The sequence below is a fragment of the Hoplias malabaricus genome, chromosome 6, assembly GCF_029633855.1.
Source record: "Hoplias malabaricus isolate fHopMal1 chromosome 6, fHopMal1.hap1, whole genome shotgun sequence".
Classification (NCBI taxonomy): domain Eukaryota; kingdom Metazoa; phylum Chordata; class Actinopteri; order Characiformes; family Erythrinidae; genus Hoplias; species Hoplias malabaricus.
In genome coordinates this window covers 31,517,870-31,538,343 of record NC_089805.1, presented here as the reverse complement: position 1 = coordinate 31,538,343, position 20,474 = coordinate 31,517,870, and the positions used below count along the sequence as shown (strand labels likewise).

The following is a 20,474-nucleotide window of genomic DNA, read 5'->3' as shown; positions in this document are numbered from 1 at the left end:
CAATGCTGTGTTGTGCCTTGTCCTTTGCATATAGGGATTTATTCAGATTCTCTGACACTTTTGATGATATTGTGTACGGTGGATGAAAAAATCCCAAGGCTCTTTATTTGATTTTTGAATTGTTTGGCTATTTTTCCAATGCAGTTTTTACATTTGTAGAAAACCTTACCATTTCTACTTGTGAAAAGACTCTCTGATATGCTTTTTAAACCCAATTGTGTTATTGACCTGTTGCTAAACAAGTTTTTTTTTTTTTATTATTCCAAATTGCCAAATGTTTTAATATATATATATATACATATATATATATATATATATTAAAGTGAAAAATATATATATATATATATATATATATATTTTTTTTTTTTCACTTTCAACCTTTCAGTTGTGGTCTTTGTATTATTTGAAATTAAATTTAGGGATTATTGATTGGCAAATCACAGCATTTTGTTTTCATTTACATTTTGCACAGCATCCCAAATTTTTGGGAAGTAGGGTTTGTATTTTTACAAGTCAATAACATTTAGTTCCTGAATCCTTTTTGGGGATAATTTAATTTCTGTTAGATGAGTTTCTGGTATGCTTTACTGTTGATTACAGTTTAAGCATTGTATTTCACACCAAAAAGGACTGAACAGCAGCTAACAGACCTCAGCTAACAGAGATGAAATAAGCATTACATACCACTACACTGCACAATTTTGTTATAGTTTGAAGTCACATGTAAGAACCTAGGGGGGATTTATGTGCATTTATGTTGTTTATGACATTTATATTAATTATTATATTATGATATATTTGTATTAATTTGCCTCAAGCCAACAGACAATACCACATCCAAATAACAATTTGTTTTTTGTAATGTAAACACAGGAATGTGAAATTCAAAACTATACAAACTGGTTGAGATTGGAATACTCAGTACTTTTTTCAGTTGGTATATTTTTGTTCATTCTTAATATGTTTGGCTAGGCTTCTTTCCCTTTTACTTGTGCATGTAATGTACTTCTACCAACATTTGGGCTTAGGTTAATTTATGTTAATCTGTTTACTGTTTAACTATTTACCTGTTTCTGCTCTAATAATTAATTCTCTCTCTCACTCTTTATCTCTCTCCCTCTCTCTCTGTCTGTCCAGCGGTGATTGTTGGAGGTGTAGTTGGAGCCCTCTTTGCTGCATTCCTGGTCATGTTACTTGTATACCGGATGAAGAAGAAGGACGAAGGCAGCTACACACTGGATGAGCCCAAACAAGCCACAGTCACCTATCAGAAGCCAGATAAGCAGGAGGAATTCTACGCCTAAATACCACACTCTTCCTTATTGCATCCCTCCATTCTCCGTCTAGCCTCCTCTTCAACTAGCCCTTCTTTTCTCCCTCCCTTCATCACACTCTCTTTCGCGCCTGACTCCTTCTATTTCTCCATGAGAGTGCCTCTCACTCTACGGACTTGGGACTTTCTTTTGAACGGAAAAATAAGATAAAGATAAAAAAAGGAAGTGACTGTGGACAGAATTTTAGGGAATGGGCTGGGGAGGGGTAGGGATTCCACATGTATGAAGAAAAGAAGACAACTTTTTTAAGCTATTGATATGTTTAGGATTGTTGTTGTACAAAATTATGACATGAAACTTTTTTATGTAAAGACACACATGCTCTTCAACTGCACAATATTCCTCTCCAGCTGAAAATCGGAGTCAAGAAGCACGAAAGAGGTTGCAAGGAAAGAAAAGAAAGAGAAGACAGAGAAGGTCATGGATGGACAGAGGGGGGCCAGGAGGGAGGGAGTGAAGAGATAGAAGAGTGGAGGGAATCTCCAAGACCACGCTACTCAGAACAGATCGCACTTCTGTCACAAAGGTCAAAGGTCAACCGTTGTGTGGTGCCTTCCATTTCCCTGGTGCTAGAAGCTGAGCTAGAGCAGAGAATGTGAGTTTGTGTGTGTGTTTTGTGTTTGGGGCTGTGGGGCTTGACACTCCTGCCATCTGTGACCTTAGCCCAGCCACACAGCCCCATACACACACGCACACACACATGCACGCAAGGACCCACACACACACACACACACACACACACACACACACACACACACAGAGCCTGACTCCCTCTGCTGGTGAGAGAGTCTGTCGGCAAGGCCAGGCACGATGACTCTAGCACTATTTGTTTGGAGCAGGGAGCCCAGGAAAAAATCTGTAAGATTAACACAGCCTATATAAACTATGAGGAAACATTTGCTGTGAGGATGTGCATGCAAAAGAATAAGAGGACTAGCCTTTCCTCTGTTCTGTACAAAGACAATTAGTTAACAATAGTAATAATAATCAATAATATATCAGCAGCTCTGAATGGAAGGTAAAAGATGATAATAATATTAGTAGTGAAGGATATTATCTATTTAGCTGTGCAGTAAAAGTTTTATTGGTGTAAATATCAACTCCTTTTTTTAATTTCAATTTATCATGCTTTTATTATGTCTTTTACTTAATAAACGTCTTTGCACACACACACACACACACACACACACACACACACACACATACATACACATATCACTTTAAAATATGTTTTAAAAAAGGCAACACAATGTTACAGGAATCTAAAAAAGGATTTTTATTTAAAAAAGTGAACTTTGTTTTCCATTGTTTAAGCCAAAAAAAAAAAGACAAAAAATTCCCATGTTTTCAGTATTTTATTGATTTTTGATCAGGTTTCTGGCCTTTGTGTAAAAAAGCACAAGCTCACAAGACTGTGTCACACGTACGTTTTGACACTCTTACACTACCGCCATCACACAACACACTAGGCTGGATATGCTGAATCCAGAGAAAGGTTAGGGGGCAAGGGGCAGGAACAAATTCACTGGGTAGGAATTTTTCATTTTTCCCCTCAAGAATCCTTGGTTCATTAAGAATGTAGGATTTGTTGTTGGATACATCTGCTTAAGGTATTTTATAATATAAGACCTATTAGGAAATTCCATAGAGTGACTAGAGAGGGCTTTGTTTGATTAATTGTTCCATTGTGTTCAAATGCTGTCACTAAAAGTAAAAGGCTGCACAGTTAGAGTTAGCTAACAGTGCATGATGTAGCAATAATGCAGCTATTTAACATCAATACACTCATATGCTGTCACCCTCCAGTGCAGGTGAGGGAGAATGTACCGTGTGCTTTCACACAGATGAGGTGTAATGCCACTGCCTGGCCTTTTGTAACCTTGACAAACGCTGTAGTAAGAGACTGATTGGCATTATCAATATAATCACATATCATTGTCTGTCACAGTGGTGGGTCAGTTTTGGGATGGGTCTGCGTGCCACTTAGTCACAGTAAAAACATCAGAGCACTGTAGGGCGACCCAGTAAGTTCCACACTGCCCACTGTAGCAGGCCGCTTGTAAAGTATCTTATTTAAAACATATCACTTAGATTGGAAGGGGCTAAAAGAGTAACAGACTGCACTGAATCACATTTTTTAGTATAGCCCATTTGTTTTATATGAAGGAGCTGCAATACTTGAGAACTCTGCAGACAGACAATGTGAGCTGGGCCCACATTGAACACTGCATTCAGTGGGTCTGGGAAAATGGGTTTGTTGGCTGTAAAACTATCGAAGATTGTAATGTCAGTCCAGTGCAACTGCACCTGTAGCTTGAATAATATACTCTAACCTGTATGACCATGTCATGCCTGTGTGTGCATGTGTGTGCCCATGCGCTGGCTTGAATGTATATGGCGGATGTTTTATTCCCCCTCCAGCGTTTCCTTGGTCATGAGTGAGCTATTTCATGGAGCTTTGATTTCTGCAGTTTACTGGATAATTTAAGCCACATAGCAAGACTGCCTAAAATGAATATCAGCTTAAAGGGACACTTCAGCCAAAAATAAAAACTTATCCATCTGTTATAATGTTTACTTACCTCATACAGTGGAGCTACATTAATCCTGAAGGCAAGAGTTTCCTTTTTAAAGATCAGGAAACACCCTTCTGATGATGTATCATGGGAGTCTGGGGAGATCTTTTGAAATACTACAAGCACTTTGGGGCAGATTCACACATGGTGGGCTGTTTCAAATATTTTGGAGAGTGTTGTATCGCATTGGTTGTATGACCTCTGCATAAGGCATGCTAGCAATCATAGTCAAAGAATACTGATGCGAACACATTAATCAATTCTTGCAAATGGGGCTGAAAAATGCAATAATTTTCAACAGGACGTGAGAATTAACATTAATTTTTGGCTTAAATATTTTGACTAACTGTGATATCTCACTTCATGAATAAAATGTCCAACACTTCTTCCTATACTTTCATAGTCATTAGTGTAAAACATACACATTCCCAAACATAGCTCTGAAAATGACAAAATATACACCTTACAACAAGGACCTTGGGAAATTCCTTTAGAACAATTAGACTCACAACTACTCCAGTCATTTAAAAAATTAATGATATAGTGACACACAGCCTCTGACAGTCAGTCGTAATTGGTGAAATATCAGTACAATTACTACAGCAATGCACAGAAACACTCAAGCCTAAAGAACCTTATAAGACTTCTGGTATCAATGTTATTAAGATGTTAAAAATACAACACGATTATAAAATATGGCTGGGAGCTTAAGTGTTGATAAGAAATAATTACTTTGGTATACCATATGCAAAAATGTATTTCACCTGCCTGACCTACATACGCCTGCTACCATCACGAGTACACACCCACATGCTCTCCAACACACACCTGTTCACTTGGGAATGTCCGACGGTCACTGTGTGTTAAAAGTGAATAGATTTGTCTCAGTGGAACTTGTTCAATTGCTGTTTTTTCTACTCATCTCCCTGTAACCTGTAATCACTCTTTCTGCCCATGGCCAAATAAAGAGGTGGACTTTTCTGTTTCTGTGCCAATCACAGACCAGCATGGTCTTGATGTGATGGTTGCCCATTGTGTTTTATACATGTTCATTTTTTAAGAGCTGATTTTTCTCTTGGTTTGTGTATAAGGAGGAGAATTTCTGTCACTAATATGCCACTCTGTTCTAAATAAAAGACCTTACTGGGTAGTTCCTTATCTGTTTGGTTATTATTGTATAGGGCAGTGGTTCTCAAACTGTGGTACGTAGACCACTGTTGGTGTGTGACACAGCAAGAGGTGGTACACCAGGTGACTTCAGAAAACAAATCCTACTTAAATAAATAATTGATTAATAAATGAAAAGCTAATGTTTTCATGTGGAAATTACTTAATTTCAGTTTTCATGATTAGGCAATTTGTGTTAAAAAAATACAACATGGGTTACACATAAACAGTAGTTGATTGCGTCTGTAAGAGAAGGAGTGGGGCAGCGTTCCCCCAATTCTTTTTCCAGTATTTTGTTAAATCCAAGTAAAGAAAGCCCGAATTCAGCTGCTTACTATACGTAAAGCAAAGGCTAGAGACATACATGAGCAATTTGGACTTTATTACAAAAAGGGCAAAGCGGAAAAGAGAAATCAAATCTAATTTATTTATATAGTGCCTTTTACAACTGACATTGTCACAAAGCATCTTTGCATAATTAGTATCAATGAAAGTTGACACCAAGAATTCATTCATTCGTTACCTGTAACCGCTTATCCAGTTCAGGGTCACGGTGGGTCCGGAGCCTACCTGGAATCATTGGGTGCAAGGTGGGAATACACCCAGGAGGGGGCGCCAGTCCTTCACAAGGCAACACACACATTCACTCACACACTCACACCTACGGACACTTTGCCAATCCACCTACCAACGTGTCTTTTTTGGACTGTGGGAGGAAACCAACGTGGACACGGGGAGAACACACCAAACTCCTTACAGACAGTCACCCGGAGCGGGAATCAAACCCACAACCTCCAGGTCCCTGGAGCTGTGTGACTGCGACACCGTGCCGCCCCAAGTCACAATTTTGTACACATAAACACAAAATAGAAGAATAAATTAAAACATAATTTCAGTAAAAACTAAATATTTCTATATTTAAATTTCACAGTTGTGTAGTTTATTTTACAGTGACATTAACTGAGTTGGACATTTTAATAATACATCAGATACACTGTATATTTATAAATAAATAAAGCTGAGGAGAAAGACTATGCCTAAACTCCTCCTCATTATCATTACACACCCTATAAACCACTCAACTCCCCTCACCTTCCCATGACAAGTATTTGCACCCCCTCGCCAACCTATATCCTCTTTTCCAACACTGACTCAATTTCACCGGCTGACGCTGTCCAAAACGCCAGCCCAAGTCCCTCAGAGTTTCCCTTCTATGCCCTGCACACTTCATGTATGGTCACATGAAGGACATGTAGTTCACATAAGAATTATGATGAAAATTCGGCATCAGTCAGAAACTGAGGCTCCAATGCTTTATTGCATGTGGCATCACATTCAGTAGTCAATGGGTTTAGTTATCATGCCATCTGAATGGAAGCATATAATAATATCTGTTTTGTGGCTCTTCATTTGACTGCTTCTTTCACAACTCAATGTTTCTTAAAATATTCTCACTTTGATTTATTTTATTCTGATTACTCTCTGTATAGTTTTTTCCAACACAGTGGCCCTAAATTTTGTCATTGTCTTTCGCTTTACGATAATTTTAATATATGTATATTTTATATCTTGCTAATACAGGGGTTGGACAATGAAACTGAAACACCTGGTTTTAGACCACAATAATTAGTTAGTATGGTGTAGGGCCTCCTTTTGCGGCCAATACAGCGTCAATTCATCTTGAGAATGACATATACAAGTCCTGCACAGTGGTCAGAGGGATTTTAAGCCTTGGCAGTGAGGCGCCCATCTAGCACATGTATTGGGCCAAGGGAATGCCATGATATGGCAGCCCAAACCATCACTGATCCAACCCCATGCTTCACTCTGAGCATGCAACAGTCTGGGTGGTACGCTTCTTTGAGGCTTCTCCACACAGTAACTCTCCGGGATGTGGGGAAAACAGTAAAGGTGGACTCATCAGAGAACGATACATGTTTCACATTGTCCACAGCCCAAGATTTGTGCTCCTTGCACCATTGAAACCGACTTTTGGCATTGGCATGAGTGAGCAAAGGTTTGACTATAGCAGCCCGGCCATGTATATCGACCCTGTGGAGCTCCCGACGGACAGTTCTGGTGGAAACAGGAGAGTTGAGGTGCACATTTAATTCTGCTGTGATTTGCCATGGTTTTATGTTTTTTTAGATACAATCCGGGTTAACACCAAAACATCCCTTTCAGACAGCTTCCTCTTGCGTCCACAGTTGATCCTGTTGGATGTGTTTCGTTCTTCTTGGTGGTATGCTGACATTACCCTGGATACCATGGCTCTTGGTGGCATGGTCTTGGTCACAGATGTGCCAGAAAGACGTGCACCAACAATTTGTCCTCTTTTGAACTCTGGTATGTCACCCATAATGTTGTGGGTGCTAATTTACCCTTCACACTCTGCTCTTACTGGTGCTATGTGCAATTAATGAAGACTGGCCACCAGGCTGGTCCAATTTAGCCATGAAACCTCCCACACTAAAATGACAGGTTTTTCAGTTTCATTGTCCAACCCCTGTATGTCCACATGTTATATTTGCTAGAACAAGAATCATGACTGAAATTAGAAATAAGTAATCAATAAACAGGGTGTGTTTCAAAGACTCAAAGGGCAAATTCATACAGCCATTCATTCATTCATTGTCTAAAGCTGCGTATCCAGTTTAGGTTCACGGTGAGTCAGGAGCCTACCCAGAATCACTGGGCGCAAGTCGAGAACACACCCTGGAGGGGGTGCCAGTCCGACACACACTCACACATTCATTCAGACAGCCAGAGTTTCATAAGAGATAATTCACCTAGAACCAGTCCCCTCAATTTCTAAGATAAGGTTTTCAAGCTGCAGGCAAATGTAGGAGTGTGTGATCAATGGAGATAGAGGCGGGGACTAATTTCATGTTAATTGAACTGAATATGCTGAAAGGAAATAAAGGTGTATTTATATATATGTATTTAAGACACTTTTAAGGTATTGGAGAATTTAAAGGGATCTTTTTATTAAAAATAACTAGAAATGTAATGTCGAGGAACAGGAGATTACGGAGTATAACTGATGATCGAACATTCAGGAATAAATTGAAGACCAGATATTTATGAATGATTTTGTGAAAAGGCGCAGTTCCTTTTTTTTTTTTTTTACTTGGAGTTCCGGTTAAAGTGCAGCTTTTCCACAGCAGCGTATTGTGGACTGAGGTGAGGATCTGAGCCTTGAGTTCTCTCCGCTGAACAGAACTGTGATGAACATCCGTGACCCGCGTGCATCTCGCGTGCTCGTCATGTGACGGACAATCACCGGCTGTTGGCAGTCAATTAGAAATGATCAGCAATCAACGGATTTAGCGGCGGCGTTTAGCTCGCACTCTTCGCTCAGAGGTAATTGAGGTCGTTAGAGATTGAGGCCCTCCCTGAGAGACAAGATGGCTGAGGACTCATCGTTTGCCAGTGATTATGGTGCGTAAATGAAGCCGAATTAACCAATTTTCAATCGTTTTTTCCCCCTCACCAATAACGGTTTAATTAGTGAGGAGTAGAATAGTCGCTAACAGCTTTGGGAGGAAGTTAGGTGTTCTAGTTTAGTTAAATGGAAACAGCGTGAGAGTTTATAAGAGTCGCACTCCTCACGTCCAAAACACGGTTTAGGAAACATGTTACATGTAAAATGCAGCTTTACGTCGATTTTACAAGGCCAAGTGAAATAGACCTCCCTCGACAGTTTGAGTTGGCCACACCTTTAACGTTTACAGTGTTTCGTTCTAAGTTTACTGTAGAAAGTTTACAAATTTCTGTCATCAAGTTATTGTTGCATGTGGTAAAATCCTAATGTAGATTAGCAATGATTCTCTCACTCCTTTACAGACTTCCCGTGTCCTTTATGTGATGAGGAAGACGAAAGGCACTACCTGAGGCACAGAGTCAGTGAGAGAAAGAAAAAAAAGCACAAAGAAAGAGAAGAACCAGAGCTCAAAATTGTGAACATTAAAGAAGATGAAAATATAGAGAATAAGAAAAAAGAAAAAGGAAATGTAAAGATAGTGGAAGAAAAAGAAGAGCAGAAAATTATTAAAGCTGATGATATATTTAAACATGGAAAAAGTGCTGAGGTGGAGAAAGATGATGAAAGCAAAGTAGAAAAACTGAAGGTGATGCAAAATGATGCTGAAAAAGAGACCAACGCTAGCCCACCACAGGATGACAGTAGTGTCCTGCAGCTGGACTCTGGCTGTCCAGTTAACCTGGTGATGGTATGTGAGGAATCTGTTGAGAAGTGTGTGAGTGAAGAGCTCATGCTGTGTCCCTCAAAAGCACTAATGCTTCCCCAGATTCCGTCACTGTCCCCATCTCCCTCTGATAACCCCCTGGCTCTTACTGTACCCCCGTCCAATGCACCTCTGTATCCACTTCAAACTCAGCCACTGGTTCAGAACCCAGCATCAGTCCAAATGCCAAGGTCAGAAGCACAATGTATAGGGAACAGAGTTTATAGCAGTAGCCCATCAGCAGATCCCAAAACACTTGTTCCTCCCGGGCAGATGGAGGTAACACTGAGGCAGGTGTACACACGTCGCTATACCCGCTTCACCAGGGGACCAACGCCACTTCTGCCCTTACCATCGGGCCATCCAGACAGCAGCTCAAAGCCTTTACCTTATATCACCAGCACCACTCTACTGCCTTCTGCACCCAAGAAGAAAACACGCACCTCCTACAGTGTTGGTAAGAACGTATCTGATTTAATGATTGTACTTACAAGGTGTAACTAATTCATTGCCATATGCCTGTGCATCTAAATTAATTGATAACTTGTTTTTCACACAAAAAGAGCCATATGTTTTTGTGTAGATCAGTTGGAGGAGCTGGAGAGGGTTTTTCAAGATGACCATTACCCAGATGCAGAAAAACGTAAAGAAATTGCAATTTCTGTTGGTGTTACACCCCAGAGAGTAATGGTCAGTTCTTTAAAAGAAATGTTTCCTACATCCTGCTTGTTTATTTTCATGAGTCTGGCTAAAAATGTTAAATCATATTCAAAAATATAACATTCAGGTCAGTTTGTTATTCCTACTTTCTCAGGTGTGGTTTCAGAATCGTCGTGCTAAGTGGCGCAAAACCTCAAAAACTGCAGCGAAGAAGCCTCCAGTAAGCCGCACTTCAGCTCCAGCCCCTGTCCCAGTCCATCAACCTGCGCCTATACACAGGTTACTCATAAGATTTGATAGATGGAAACACATTTTGAGGGATTACTTTGTGCACATTATAAATTTACATCTGTTTGTGTCTAGGCCTCCTGTTTTTACAGCTCCTCCAATTGCACCCATGCCTTCACAAACTGGAAACACACTCCCATCTTATAGTGCCCTCCTCAGCAGCTGTACAAGCCCACCAGGTCTTTCTCACCTCATATGAGGCCTAATTTCTTTTAAGTCTAATTTGTTTGATTTTTGAAGACTGATGCTTGAAAGATTGTGAACTCATATCAAATTCTCTATATGTCTGCCTAAATATGACCTCACCGCCATAAGATTTTCAAACAATTTTATATAGTCCACTTACAAAATGACAAAAATATACTACTTGGTTATTCCTATTCAGGAAAAAAAAACCTTTCTGTACCATTTGTTGTTTTGTGTTTTCCTGATGATGGACCCATAAACCTTAACATGAAAGTTAATGTTAGCCATTGTGAATGAGGCCATGAATTGCTCAGAAGTAAAGCTGGGTTCCTTTCTAACCTCGTGTACAATTACACACTTTTTGAGTCATCTTTGTTGGTCAACCACTCCTAGAGGACAGTGATCATAAATTTGTCTCAAATCTTCATTTGTGCAAAATCTGTCTAACTGTTGATTGGTGGAGATTGGAAAACATGACCAAATATAATATTTTTAGCAGTTGTTTACTGGGGTAAATTCTGTAATAAGGGCTGAAGTCTGATGTCAGATGACGAATATAGAACATTCTAAAGGCTTCACCAACTCTAAAGCATCACTGTAGATTCAAGTAAGTTTGTGTTTAATGTGTTATAAATTTAACAAATTTTGTTTCTGTGTGGGTGTATGGGCAAAGAACTGAGCCCTGTGGATGGAGGCAATGTGTGTCTCTCTCAGGGAGGTGTGGATTACAAGCTCCCCATCATGCAGAGCCCCCCACCCCTGCGTCGTGCTTCTCTGCCCTTTTTTGCAGCATATAACCCGCCAACTCACACACTGTCTGTACTGCTGGACACACCAGAGCACAGCGAGCCTCAACTGCTCAGCCTTCATACAGACTCTGGGTAAGTACTAGTGTCTGTACCTGCACTACAGTCCCATACCACTAGTGAGCGCCACATCTCCTTCATAGATTTAGCCTTTATGAATCTAGTGTGTGATATATACATACAAGGGTTGGACAACGAAACTGAAACACCTGGTTTTAGACCACAATAATTTATTAGTATGGTGTAGGGCCTCCTTTTGCGGCCAATACAGCATCGATTAGTCTGGGAATGACATATACAAGTCCTGCACAGTGGTCAGAGGGATTTTAAGCCATTCTTCTTGCAGGATAGTGGCCAGGTCACTACGTGATGCTGGTGGAGGAAAACGTTTCCTGACTCGCTCCTCCAAAACACCCCAAAGTGGCTCAATAATATTTAGATCTGGTGACTGTGCAGGCCATGGGAGATGTTCAACTTCACTTTCATGTTCATCAGACCAATCTTTCACCAGCCTTGCTGTGTGTATTGGTGCATTGTCGTCCTGATACACGGCACCACCATCAAGATACAATGTTTGAACCATTGGATGCACATGGTCTTACTGGCGCAATGTGCAATTAATGAAGATTGGCAACCAGGCTGGTCCAATTTAGCCATGAAACCTCCCACACTAAAATGAGAGGTGTTTCAGTTTCATTGTCTAACCTGAGTGTGTGTGTGTAAAATATATATATATATATATATATATATATATATATATAATATATATATATATTTTTTTTTTGTCGACTTTAATAATGAATTTGTATCAGATTGATAAATACAGTGGCTCATAATACAATGATAGCATTTTATGAAACTGTACTTTCATGGGTTTCAAGATTTATGGATTTATGAAGTTTTATGGATAAAGGATAAACGGAATTTGAGTTAACTAACAATTCAAAAATTACCATGGTTTTTGATTGATGGCATAATCACAAAAGGACTTTGAGTCTAAGGTGAAATCCACATTTTCTTGTGAATATTACTTTTGATTGACTCTGAAGTGGTTTCTAAATTCTTCTACTACAACTCTGATGTTTTGCAGGTTTGACTATGATGGTCTAGGCTCTTCAGCCAAAATGGAGTCTGTGACCTCTGGTGCTGGGAGCCGCATTCAGTCTTACCAGATCAACGCATACCCTCAACAACCTGGCACTGTATTTCCCCAGCAACCTAATACTCTTCTGAGTCAACAGGGCAACAATATTATCCCACAGCAGTCCAACCCACTGCGGCCACAGCACTCACATCTGTCTTATCTCACCCCCTCTCTTTACCTAACCCCCAATCCCAGTGATCAGACAACCTCCTCCTGCCTCCCACTAAACTCAGGCACCACCAGCAGCCTATTAGCTTGCACTAATGGGGGGCACGCCTACTTCCAGTGCCAAAATGGCAATCAGATCCTACTGCAGCCTGGGGTACACGGTAAGAGGATCACCCCCAAACCTCTTTTGTAAGCATCTGAAATTTTACAATATTTATTTTCAGAATCCTTCAAGAATAAATTTAACTGAGAACTGCAAAACAAAGCACAACCATAAACTTTATTTAAAATGTCAAATTTGAGTATGATTATAAAGGCCTGTGCTGGACTTGTTTGTTTATTTAATTTTGGTAATAAGTTTTTATTTTCAAAATTTTTTTTTTCAGAGTAATGGCTTTTTGGCATCTGCACATCCTTTCATAGCTTTGTGTATGTGCACACAAACCCTTACTTCTGAAGGGTCTAGTTTGTGTTTTTTGTTTATTTGTGTGTGTGTCTGTGTGTGTACCAATAGCACTGCAGTCCTATCCATGGGCCAGCGATGTGTATAATCACTCGGGTCATGTTCCACATCCAGTCCTGAGGCCTCAGTTTGCATCTCAAAGTTGCGAAAGCCACTTTCCTCCAATGCTCCCACCACATCATTACATCACCCCACAGAGAGGGTCTTGTCCCAGCCTGTCCAAATCTACTGCCACTGATCCTCTCATGCCCAGTGTCAAAATGGAGTTGGATGATTCAGGACAGACCCAGCCAGCCAAAGTCAGCGAAGCAGAGACAGACTTCCACTGTGATTTCTCACCTATTCACTTCTAAGAGGTACCACAGGGGTGTGTATGAGTGTGCATGTGCATGCGTATATGGGTTGGAGAAACATAGGACTTGATGCTGTTCTACCTGTCAGGTTAATAACTACAACAGATTTTTGTATGTAAATTTAACAAAATAAAATTTAAAACTGCCCTTTCTGATTTTGTGGCAAACCTAATGCATGAAAGAAACTAACCTTATTTTTAAACAGTAGTGTTGTCATCAATAATAAACAGCTATCGTCAGAGAGGTCTGTATATGTGCATGTGTTGTGGTTGCAACTCGAGTTTAAACTATGTTCATAATTATTGAAAATGTATTTGTTAAGATTTCTCTCAAAATAAGGAATATATATATATATATATATATAACTGGTTTTATCTGTTATCTAATGGCCATATCTGCATAACCACTATGTTAAGTACTGGGCTGTAAAGGGTTCTTTTTTTTTTTTTTTTATTAAAAAATAAATATAATAAAACGCATGCCCTATCCAGGGTGTTTGCCCACTTTGCGGACAGTGATTCCGGGTAGGCTCTGGAACCATTGCGACCCTGTACTGGATAAGCAGTTGCATACGAACAAATGAATGACAAAACCGTAGTTGTATATAGGAGAGGAAGACGTGATGCTGTGTCTCATCATTTCCTGTTGTGTGTTTCAGGGCCATCAGCACTGAGTGACAGTCTGCAGTGTGTGTGTGTGTTTTTTAATAATTTGTTGCAGGCTTCATTAAACCGCCCTTGATCTCTTTCATTTCAATGTCTCCAATTTGGTTTTGTGTGTGTAGTGGTAAATTGTAACACTATTTAGATTGGAATGCGGTCAATATTTAAAATGCAATTTTAATGCCTTTAGTTTCTTCTTACCACTAGAGGGCTCTGTTTCACCAGCTTATTTCGTTCAATGAAGGATTTAAAAAAGAGCACATTTTAAAGATATATTTTAATGTTCATTCCCACTCATAAACCTTTGGATCTGGGTTACTGTTACAGTTAACCTTAAAATATATCATTGCTGGTATTACATGTGAGTAAAGAGATTGCAGTTGTTATTTGTACATAATTATCTGAAAGATCTAATATTGAAAGATTAATGTCCTAAGTTGTCCTGTTGACCTGTTTGACATCATAAAATCTCTCATGTGGCAAAATGGCCTGTAAAAATGACCATTAAGCACAAAATACATCAGAAAGATTAGTCTACTAATGACAGAATTAGAAATGGAAAAAAGTATTTTCAAAATAAACTGAAGATATAGAGATTTTGGTAGTGACCTAGTAGACTACCAAAACTGTGAAAAGAATGTGTTGCTGTTATGTTTTTGATGAAAGGAAATGGACAAAATATAACATGTATGTATATGTGCACACTGTTGGTGTTTTTAGAACAAACGACTGAATGCTCTAGAACCCACGCCTCAGGTTCAAGTGATTTGGGATTACATCAATAATCAGAAGCAGAAAATAAATTCAGATTTCTTAAAAAAATACAAATAAAAATTGCAATCAAATCTGGAATGTGTGGAATCTGCCACTGTGTCAGTGTTGACACAAGGCATTCTGAAAACTTGAATTATCATATTGGATAATATTTATTACCAAATTTGATTGGAAAAATAAATGAAGTTGGTACTGAAAATGAGCTAACTTAATAAATAAATAAGTAAATAAATACCAAAGCACTACTATATACCAGTATGCATGTTGTGACATTAGGCTCAGGAAGCACTACAAACGATGCAAGTGAAACTGATGTTATCTGATCACAGCACGTACATCTGTATCAACTCTGTATCAGGAAGTGTTAGTGTGGTTAGTAAGGCTGTGTCTCTTTGAGTGCGTTTCATTTCGGAAGCTGTTTGTAAGCGAAGAGGACAGAGAATAATGTCTGGAACACAGTCCCTCTGCTGCCATGTCCATACGGCCACACGGGCTGCTGCCATCTTCTACATGGTAATATTTGACTTAAGACACACAGATATGCAAACCATAATGATTTAATATATTGTATTGAACCTATATATATATATATATATATATATATATATATATATAATGATAATACATTGCTTTAGCTCATTTTTTTTATTTTTAGATGAATGTTTTTACCTATATATCTTTTATAACAGGATTTAATGTAGACCAGGGCTGTGCATCTTCCTGTTGCATACTGTTGGTGTCTACCACAGCTGTTCTACGATCAGTCCAGCATAGTTTATTTAACATGAAAGAGGAAGCCAGACAGAATTGGTGTTGAAGCTAGTAGACAAGTAGTTTAACCAAAGTGTAGCCTGACTGAGTTAAGTAACAGGAAGCTAGACTTATTTAGAATGTGAGGCACATTTGTAAAATAAATCTTAAGGTAAAACAAATGACAAAATTAAAAAATAAATTAATATACATTTTGGAATAGGTAAATATAAGAAACAGCACTGCTATATCAGATTACTGCCATGTTAACCAGTTAAATTAAAATTTTACTGGGAGCATGGTGGCGCAGGATGTAGTGTCGCAGTCATACAGCTCTTGGCACGGATCAGGTTTTGGCTTTTGCCATTAAGTTCATTTAATGCTGGAACACAGTTGTGTTTCATTTCCTTCAGTCACAGGAGCATAAGTGAGGTCAAGTATTATGCTCTAACTAATCTGAAAGATACTGGAGGGAGCTCCATCCAATGCTTTATATGGTGTATGGTGGACTAGGCGCTCATGTGCTGCTGGCCTGTTTGCACTGCGTTGCTTTTTTGTCAGTTTTACATGATAAGAAAGCTGATCTCTCACACTAAAACATGTCTGGGTCAACAGCTTCACAGGACACAGAATCTCACTTAAAATAACTTCAAGAAATTACCCAAGGGAAGACAGTGTGTGTATGTGAGTGTGTGTGCATGAGTTATGTAATTTACACTTTTACAGACTTTTCTGAATGAATCGCTGTTCTTCTGTAACTAGTTCTGTTGGTATTGGCTTTAAGAGAGGAATCAAAACACATTTATTGCCAGGGTACACACATTCAGAGACACAGAACTTTTCTCTTATGAATTCCTTCGCTCTGTCTCCATTTCATACTTGCTCACTGTGTGTGTGTGTGTGATGTATGTTTCTAGGTGTATAATCTACTGGTGGCCATGGATTTGACTATTGGAGTATTTTGGAAAACCGAGCCAGTCCTCATATCTTATCCTGACGTGAGCCTGAACAAAGGCTATCATGTCTGTAAGTGATACTTTGTAATACATCACTATCAATTTTGTATTAATTTTATCCATATATTCACTTTATCCAACACTCCTATAAGCATGCATCAGTTTGTCTATATATAACATGATGAACATGAACATGAATAAATTGTTTTTTATGCAGTATGAATAAAATCTCTTAATATTTTAAAAGTAGATTTTTTAAAGCAGATTTTTTGACTATTGCTTGCCATTAAACCATGTAGTCAACTAATTTTAACAAGTAAATTCACAATATACACATAATTTTACATTAAATTATTCTGTGGGCAAAGTTTTAATTGCAAATATGACCATTTATTTATAACTGTAAATTGTTTGAAACATTTAAATATAAATACGTGCATAGATGTATACGTTTTTCATCCCTTCTTTTCACTGCAGTTGATATAAGCACCAACTTTATGATGTTGGTTCTAATGTCCTTCTCCAGTGTCCTGGTCCTTATATCTCACCGTAAGGTAATGTATGTTTGTGTGTGTGTGTGTGTGTGTGTGTGAAGATAGCCCTATTCAGACAGGATTAATTCTAGGTGAGGAGCTGGGGCAATGTTATTTTACCACAGGACATATGATAATATTTATGATGGATTCACAATGGGTAAAAATGTTGAAGTAAATAACAGAGATGGGAGCAGGTGTAGATCAGAAACAGCAGTGCTACTGGAGTTTTTAGACTCTCACCACTGTTCTGGGAACTCACCTAAAATATCCAGTCCTCAACGACCATATCTTCTAGACTTTTATACAATATAATGGACGAGATGATGAAATAAAACTTCACTCAGTCATTCAGTCTTTCAAACAATTATTGTAACTGCTTTTATACATCGTTTAATGGTAGTTTGTCTGATTTTTGTCGTACATTACATCACTAAAGTCCTCCAGCACCTCCATTTCTGAAAAAAAGCTCATTTACCATGGGATATGACAGAATGTTCACCCACATACCAATTTGCGTGGAGTTAATATAACCTGGGTTTATTTTTATTTTACTTGTTGTTTACTGTAGGTAAATAGAGAAGGAAATGTCTGACATTGTCTATTCCTATGGGACAAATATCACTGAGATACTTCAGTAATAATTACATAACCCTATTTCCACAGGAGAAATGAATCCCAGCAGAATAGAGCTTATGAAATGATAAGCTTTGTGTTTAATTATATAGACAGTTGTCATTTGTTTAAGAATGTGTTAATTAAAAACTGGCTCTGTTTGTGTGCAATTTTTTGTGTGTTTATGTGGGCGTTTTGTCTTAATCTCTGCTCACCTTCAATTAGTTTGTTCCAAACGGCTGACACCAATATTTACCTAGAAGCCTGGGTCCTGAAAATGAGCACTTGTTTAAATATTTATTTGTTGGTGCAACATGGAATGCTAAAAATCTTTCCGAACCACACATGTACACACAAACACACACACACACACACACACACACAAACAAACAGTATCATAATCTTTACAACCTCTGAAACCCATTTTCATATGCAGATGAGCTGTGTGTGTGTGTGTGTGTGTAGGGCAAAAGTGATTAAGTTTGTGTACCTCTGTGTGTTATAGGGGCCGATGTGTGTTATGCCGTTTGTGCTGTTCATGTTTCTGGATGTGGCTCTAAGTATTCTCTCTTTATTTGCTACTCCATGGGGTCTTCCTGGAACCCCCAGCTACAAAGATGCTCTACGTCTTGCCGTAAGAATCACACATAAACATATAGTCAGACACAAAATACCATATTTACTCTGTAAAGCATATATGATTAACCTCAGGAGTTTATCAGAGAAAAACAATAAAGACATTTTATTTACATTTCTTCCATTTTAAAAGCAATGATTGCCATATTTCACACAACATTTAAACTAAAATTAATAATTAACATCAAAGTCAAGTAATGTGCCAGTGTGCCATGACAAAAACTAAAGAAATAATGAAGCTTGATTTACTTAAAAACTATAAATGTGATACAAACATTATCTGTGACAGATATATTTCTCTAATTATATTTGGATAAATAGATTTAATGTAATTCAGGACAAACTTTATTATGTTCCCTGACTCATAAAAGAACATCAGTTATTAAAATATCCTCTGGGAGGATTTATGTTTTTTGATAGCAGACTGTAAGTGGTTCAAGTCTTTTTTTTTTTTAACTGCAATGAGCAGAAAGCTCTGTGATACTGACTCATCAGCAGCTTGACACCCAGGATACTCCTCAATCCAAAATGTGTGTGTGTGCAGTTGCATGTTAAAGGAGGTGCCAAGCTGGAGGCGGAGGAGTTAAGCCAAGTCACCATGATATTTGGAGTTCTCTTTGTGCTTTACATACTACTAAAGGTTTGTGTTTGTGTGTGCGTCTGTGTGAACACATGCTTTTTCACACTTCTTTAGAGGGTTTAACATAAATAATACAACATTCCCCACAGAGACTTCTGTTCATTTCAATTATACGAGATCTTGTACAACCTATGATCTTTCTCGGATTCTCTGAGAAACGGTATGTTACATACTGAAAATGAACAGGAAAATCTCCGAAGATGACTGTAAGAGAGAGGCGCAGGGAAGGGAGAATATAGAATTATTCAGAAAGAGTGTACAGTCCTTACTATATATAGTAGGAGGATTTAACATTGAGGAAATTAAAGGGCCTTCTATAGAGCCTGCGTCTGTCTGTGTGTATGCAGTTCCTTTGTGTTGACGAGTGTGTTGTATGATGTGTAGGTGTACATGCTTCAAGTGTCAATGCGCTCTTTCTATGCACTGAGGGAAAGCAGGATGTCTGCGTGTCCTGCTACTGAGAATACTGTGATGGTGAGTGACTACTCTTTACACATTCACCAAATTCAGAGGCACTAGCTGAGAAATGAAACACATGACATTTTGTACTTTTTATAATTATATGGTCAAGCTATTTAATTCTGATCATAAATAGTGTTAAATGGTTGTTTTGATACCATATTCAGATGTATATTTTCGTATTACTAGATACTGTGCTTTTGATTTACAGGTTAAACTGCCCTCCTATGATGAGGCTCTGAAAATGAAAGCTGATGCCGTGCCACCTGTCTACCCGGAGCCTTAAAGCACAAGAAGACACATTCTTCTGTTTGGCACTCTGTACACTGTCAGCTAAAACATGTATAAATGCTTTCTATAGTGAATGCCTTTGCCAAAAATTCATGCATCTCTACAAAGCGGTATGGAGAGAAAAAATAGGTTGATATGCGCATGCTCTGCTGGTTTCACGCTATGATTCATTCCACTGTTATTTCCATTTACATCAGTACTCTCTCAGAACTATGTACCTTATCAGTGTTTGGCAACACATCCTTCCTTGTTCACGTTAAGCTTTAATAAACTGTATTGTGAAAGTGTATTAATGCAAGCTTTTAAAGGGGATTTTAATCAGCTGAACTCAAAAACGTGTACTGTCATGGTTCTCCACAACAGAAATATGGGATTTTTCCAGTATTGGAATTGTGGATGGAAAGAGGTGGTTTAGAAAAACAGAGAAGAGGCACTGAAAAATCTAAAGTTATTTCATATATAAGCAAACACGTGCAAACACATTTTCATAAGCAAACAGACAACCTCCGGGAAATTCTTACATTTTAGTTTGATGGTTTGTTTCTCTGGGCATTTTTAGGTGTTTATTTTTTGCATGTTGGCAGATAACAAAAATAAATCCGGGGAAAACGATTTTGAGTAAGTTTCTTTGTGTTCCTCATCAAGTTCTAATATTGTCTGTGTTTGTATTAACACATTGCAAGGACAACATTTTTCTCATGCTGATTAGAAAGCATGCGTGTAATATGGACCTTCTGGTGGTTTGGGGTTTTTTGGGTCGCGAGAT

The 20,474-nt window shown here is 38.5% G+C and overlaps 3 protein-coding genes across 6 annotated transcripts in view; all 3 read left to right on the top strand.

Annotated features, from left to right (window-relative positions):
- sdc3 (syndecan 3) overlaps nucleotides 1-5,054 on the top strand; it is a 39,069-nt gene extending 34,015 nt beyond the window's left edge. For both annotated transcript variants that reach the window (XM_066675364.1, XM_066675365.1), the window contains exon 5: nucleotides 1,138-5,054. In XM_066675364.1, coding sequence (XP_066531461.1) covers nucleotides 1,138-1,304 — 167 coding nt within the window. In that variant the 3' untranslated portion in view covers nucleotides 1,305-5,054. The remainder of the gene's footprint in view (nucleotides 1-1,137) is intronic.
- A 3,273-nt stretch (nucleotides 5,055-8,327) lies between these two features.
- Nucleotides 8,328-14,788, top strand: LOC136699990 (homeobox protein NOBOX-like). 3 transcript variants are annotated; one of them, XM_066675091.1, is made up of 9 exons: nucleotides 8,339-8,518; nucleotides 8,924-9,781; nucleotides 9,908-10,014; nucleotides 10,139-10,263; nucleotides 10,348-10,451; nucleotides 11,132-11,339; nucleotides 12,355-12,737; nucleotides 13,091-13,406; nucleotides 14,051-14,788. In XM_066675091.1, the coding sequence occupies exons 1-8, from the start codon at nucleotides 8,485-8,487 to the stop codon at nucleotides 13,390-13,392; spliced, it is 2,121 nt and encodes a 706-aa protein (XP_066531188.1). In that variant the 5' UTR covers nucleotides 8,339-8,484; the 3' UTR covers nucleotides 13,393-13,406; nucleotides 14,051-14,788. The 3 variants fall into 3 exon arrangements, with proteins under 3 accessions (XP_066531189.1, XP_066531188.1, XP_066531187.1); XM_066675090.1 differs by having other exon boundaries at nucleotides 8,341-8,518; nucleotides 13,091-13,395; nucleotides 14,051-14,786; XM_066675092.1 differs by lacking the exon at nucleotides 14,051-14,788 and having other exon boundaries at nucleotides 8,328-8,518; nucleotides 12,355-12,765; nucleotides 13,091-13,275.
- Nucleotides 14,789-15,187: 399 nt separating this feature from the next.
- Nucleotides 15,188-20,313, top strand: LOC136699983 (lysosomal-associated transmembrane protein 4A). The gene is made up of 7 exons (XM_066675078.1): nucleotides 15,188-15,341; nucleotides 16,496-16,604; nucleotides 17,012-17,088; nucleotides 18,188-18,316; nucleotides 18,863-18,958; nucleotides 19,343-19,432; nucleotides 19,629-20,313. The coding sequence occupies exons 1-7, from the start codon at nucleotides 15,273-15,275 to the stop codon at nucleotides 19,701-19,703; spliced, it is 645 nt and encodes a 214-aa protein (XP_066531175.1). The 5' UTR covers nucleotides 15,188-15,272; the 3' UTR covers nucleotides 19,704-20,313.
- Nucleotides 20,314-20,474: the final 161 nt, after the last annotated feature.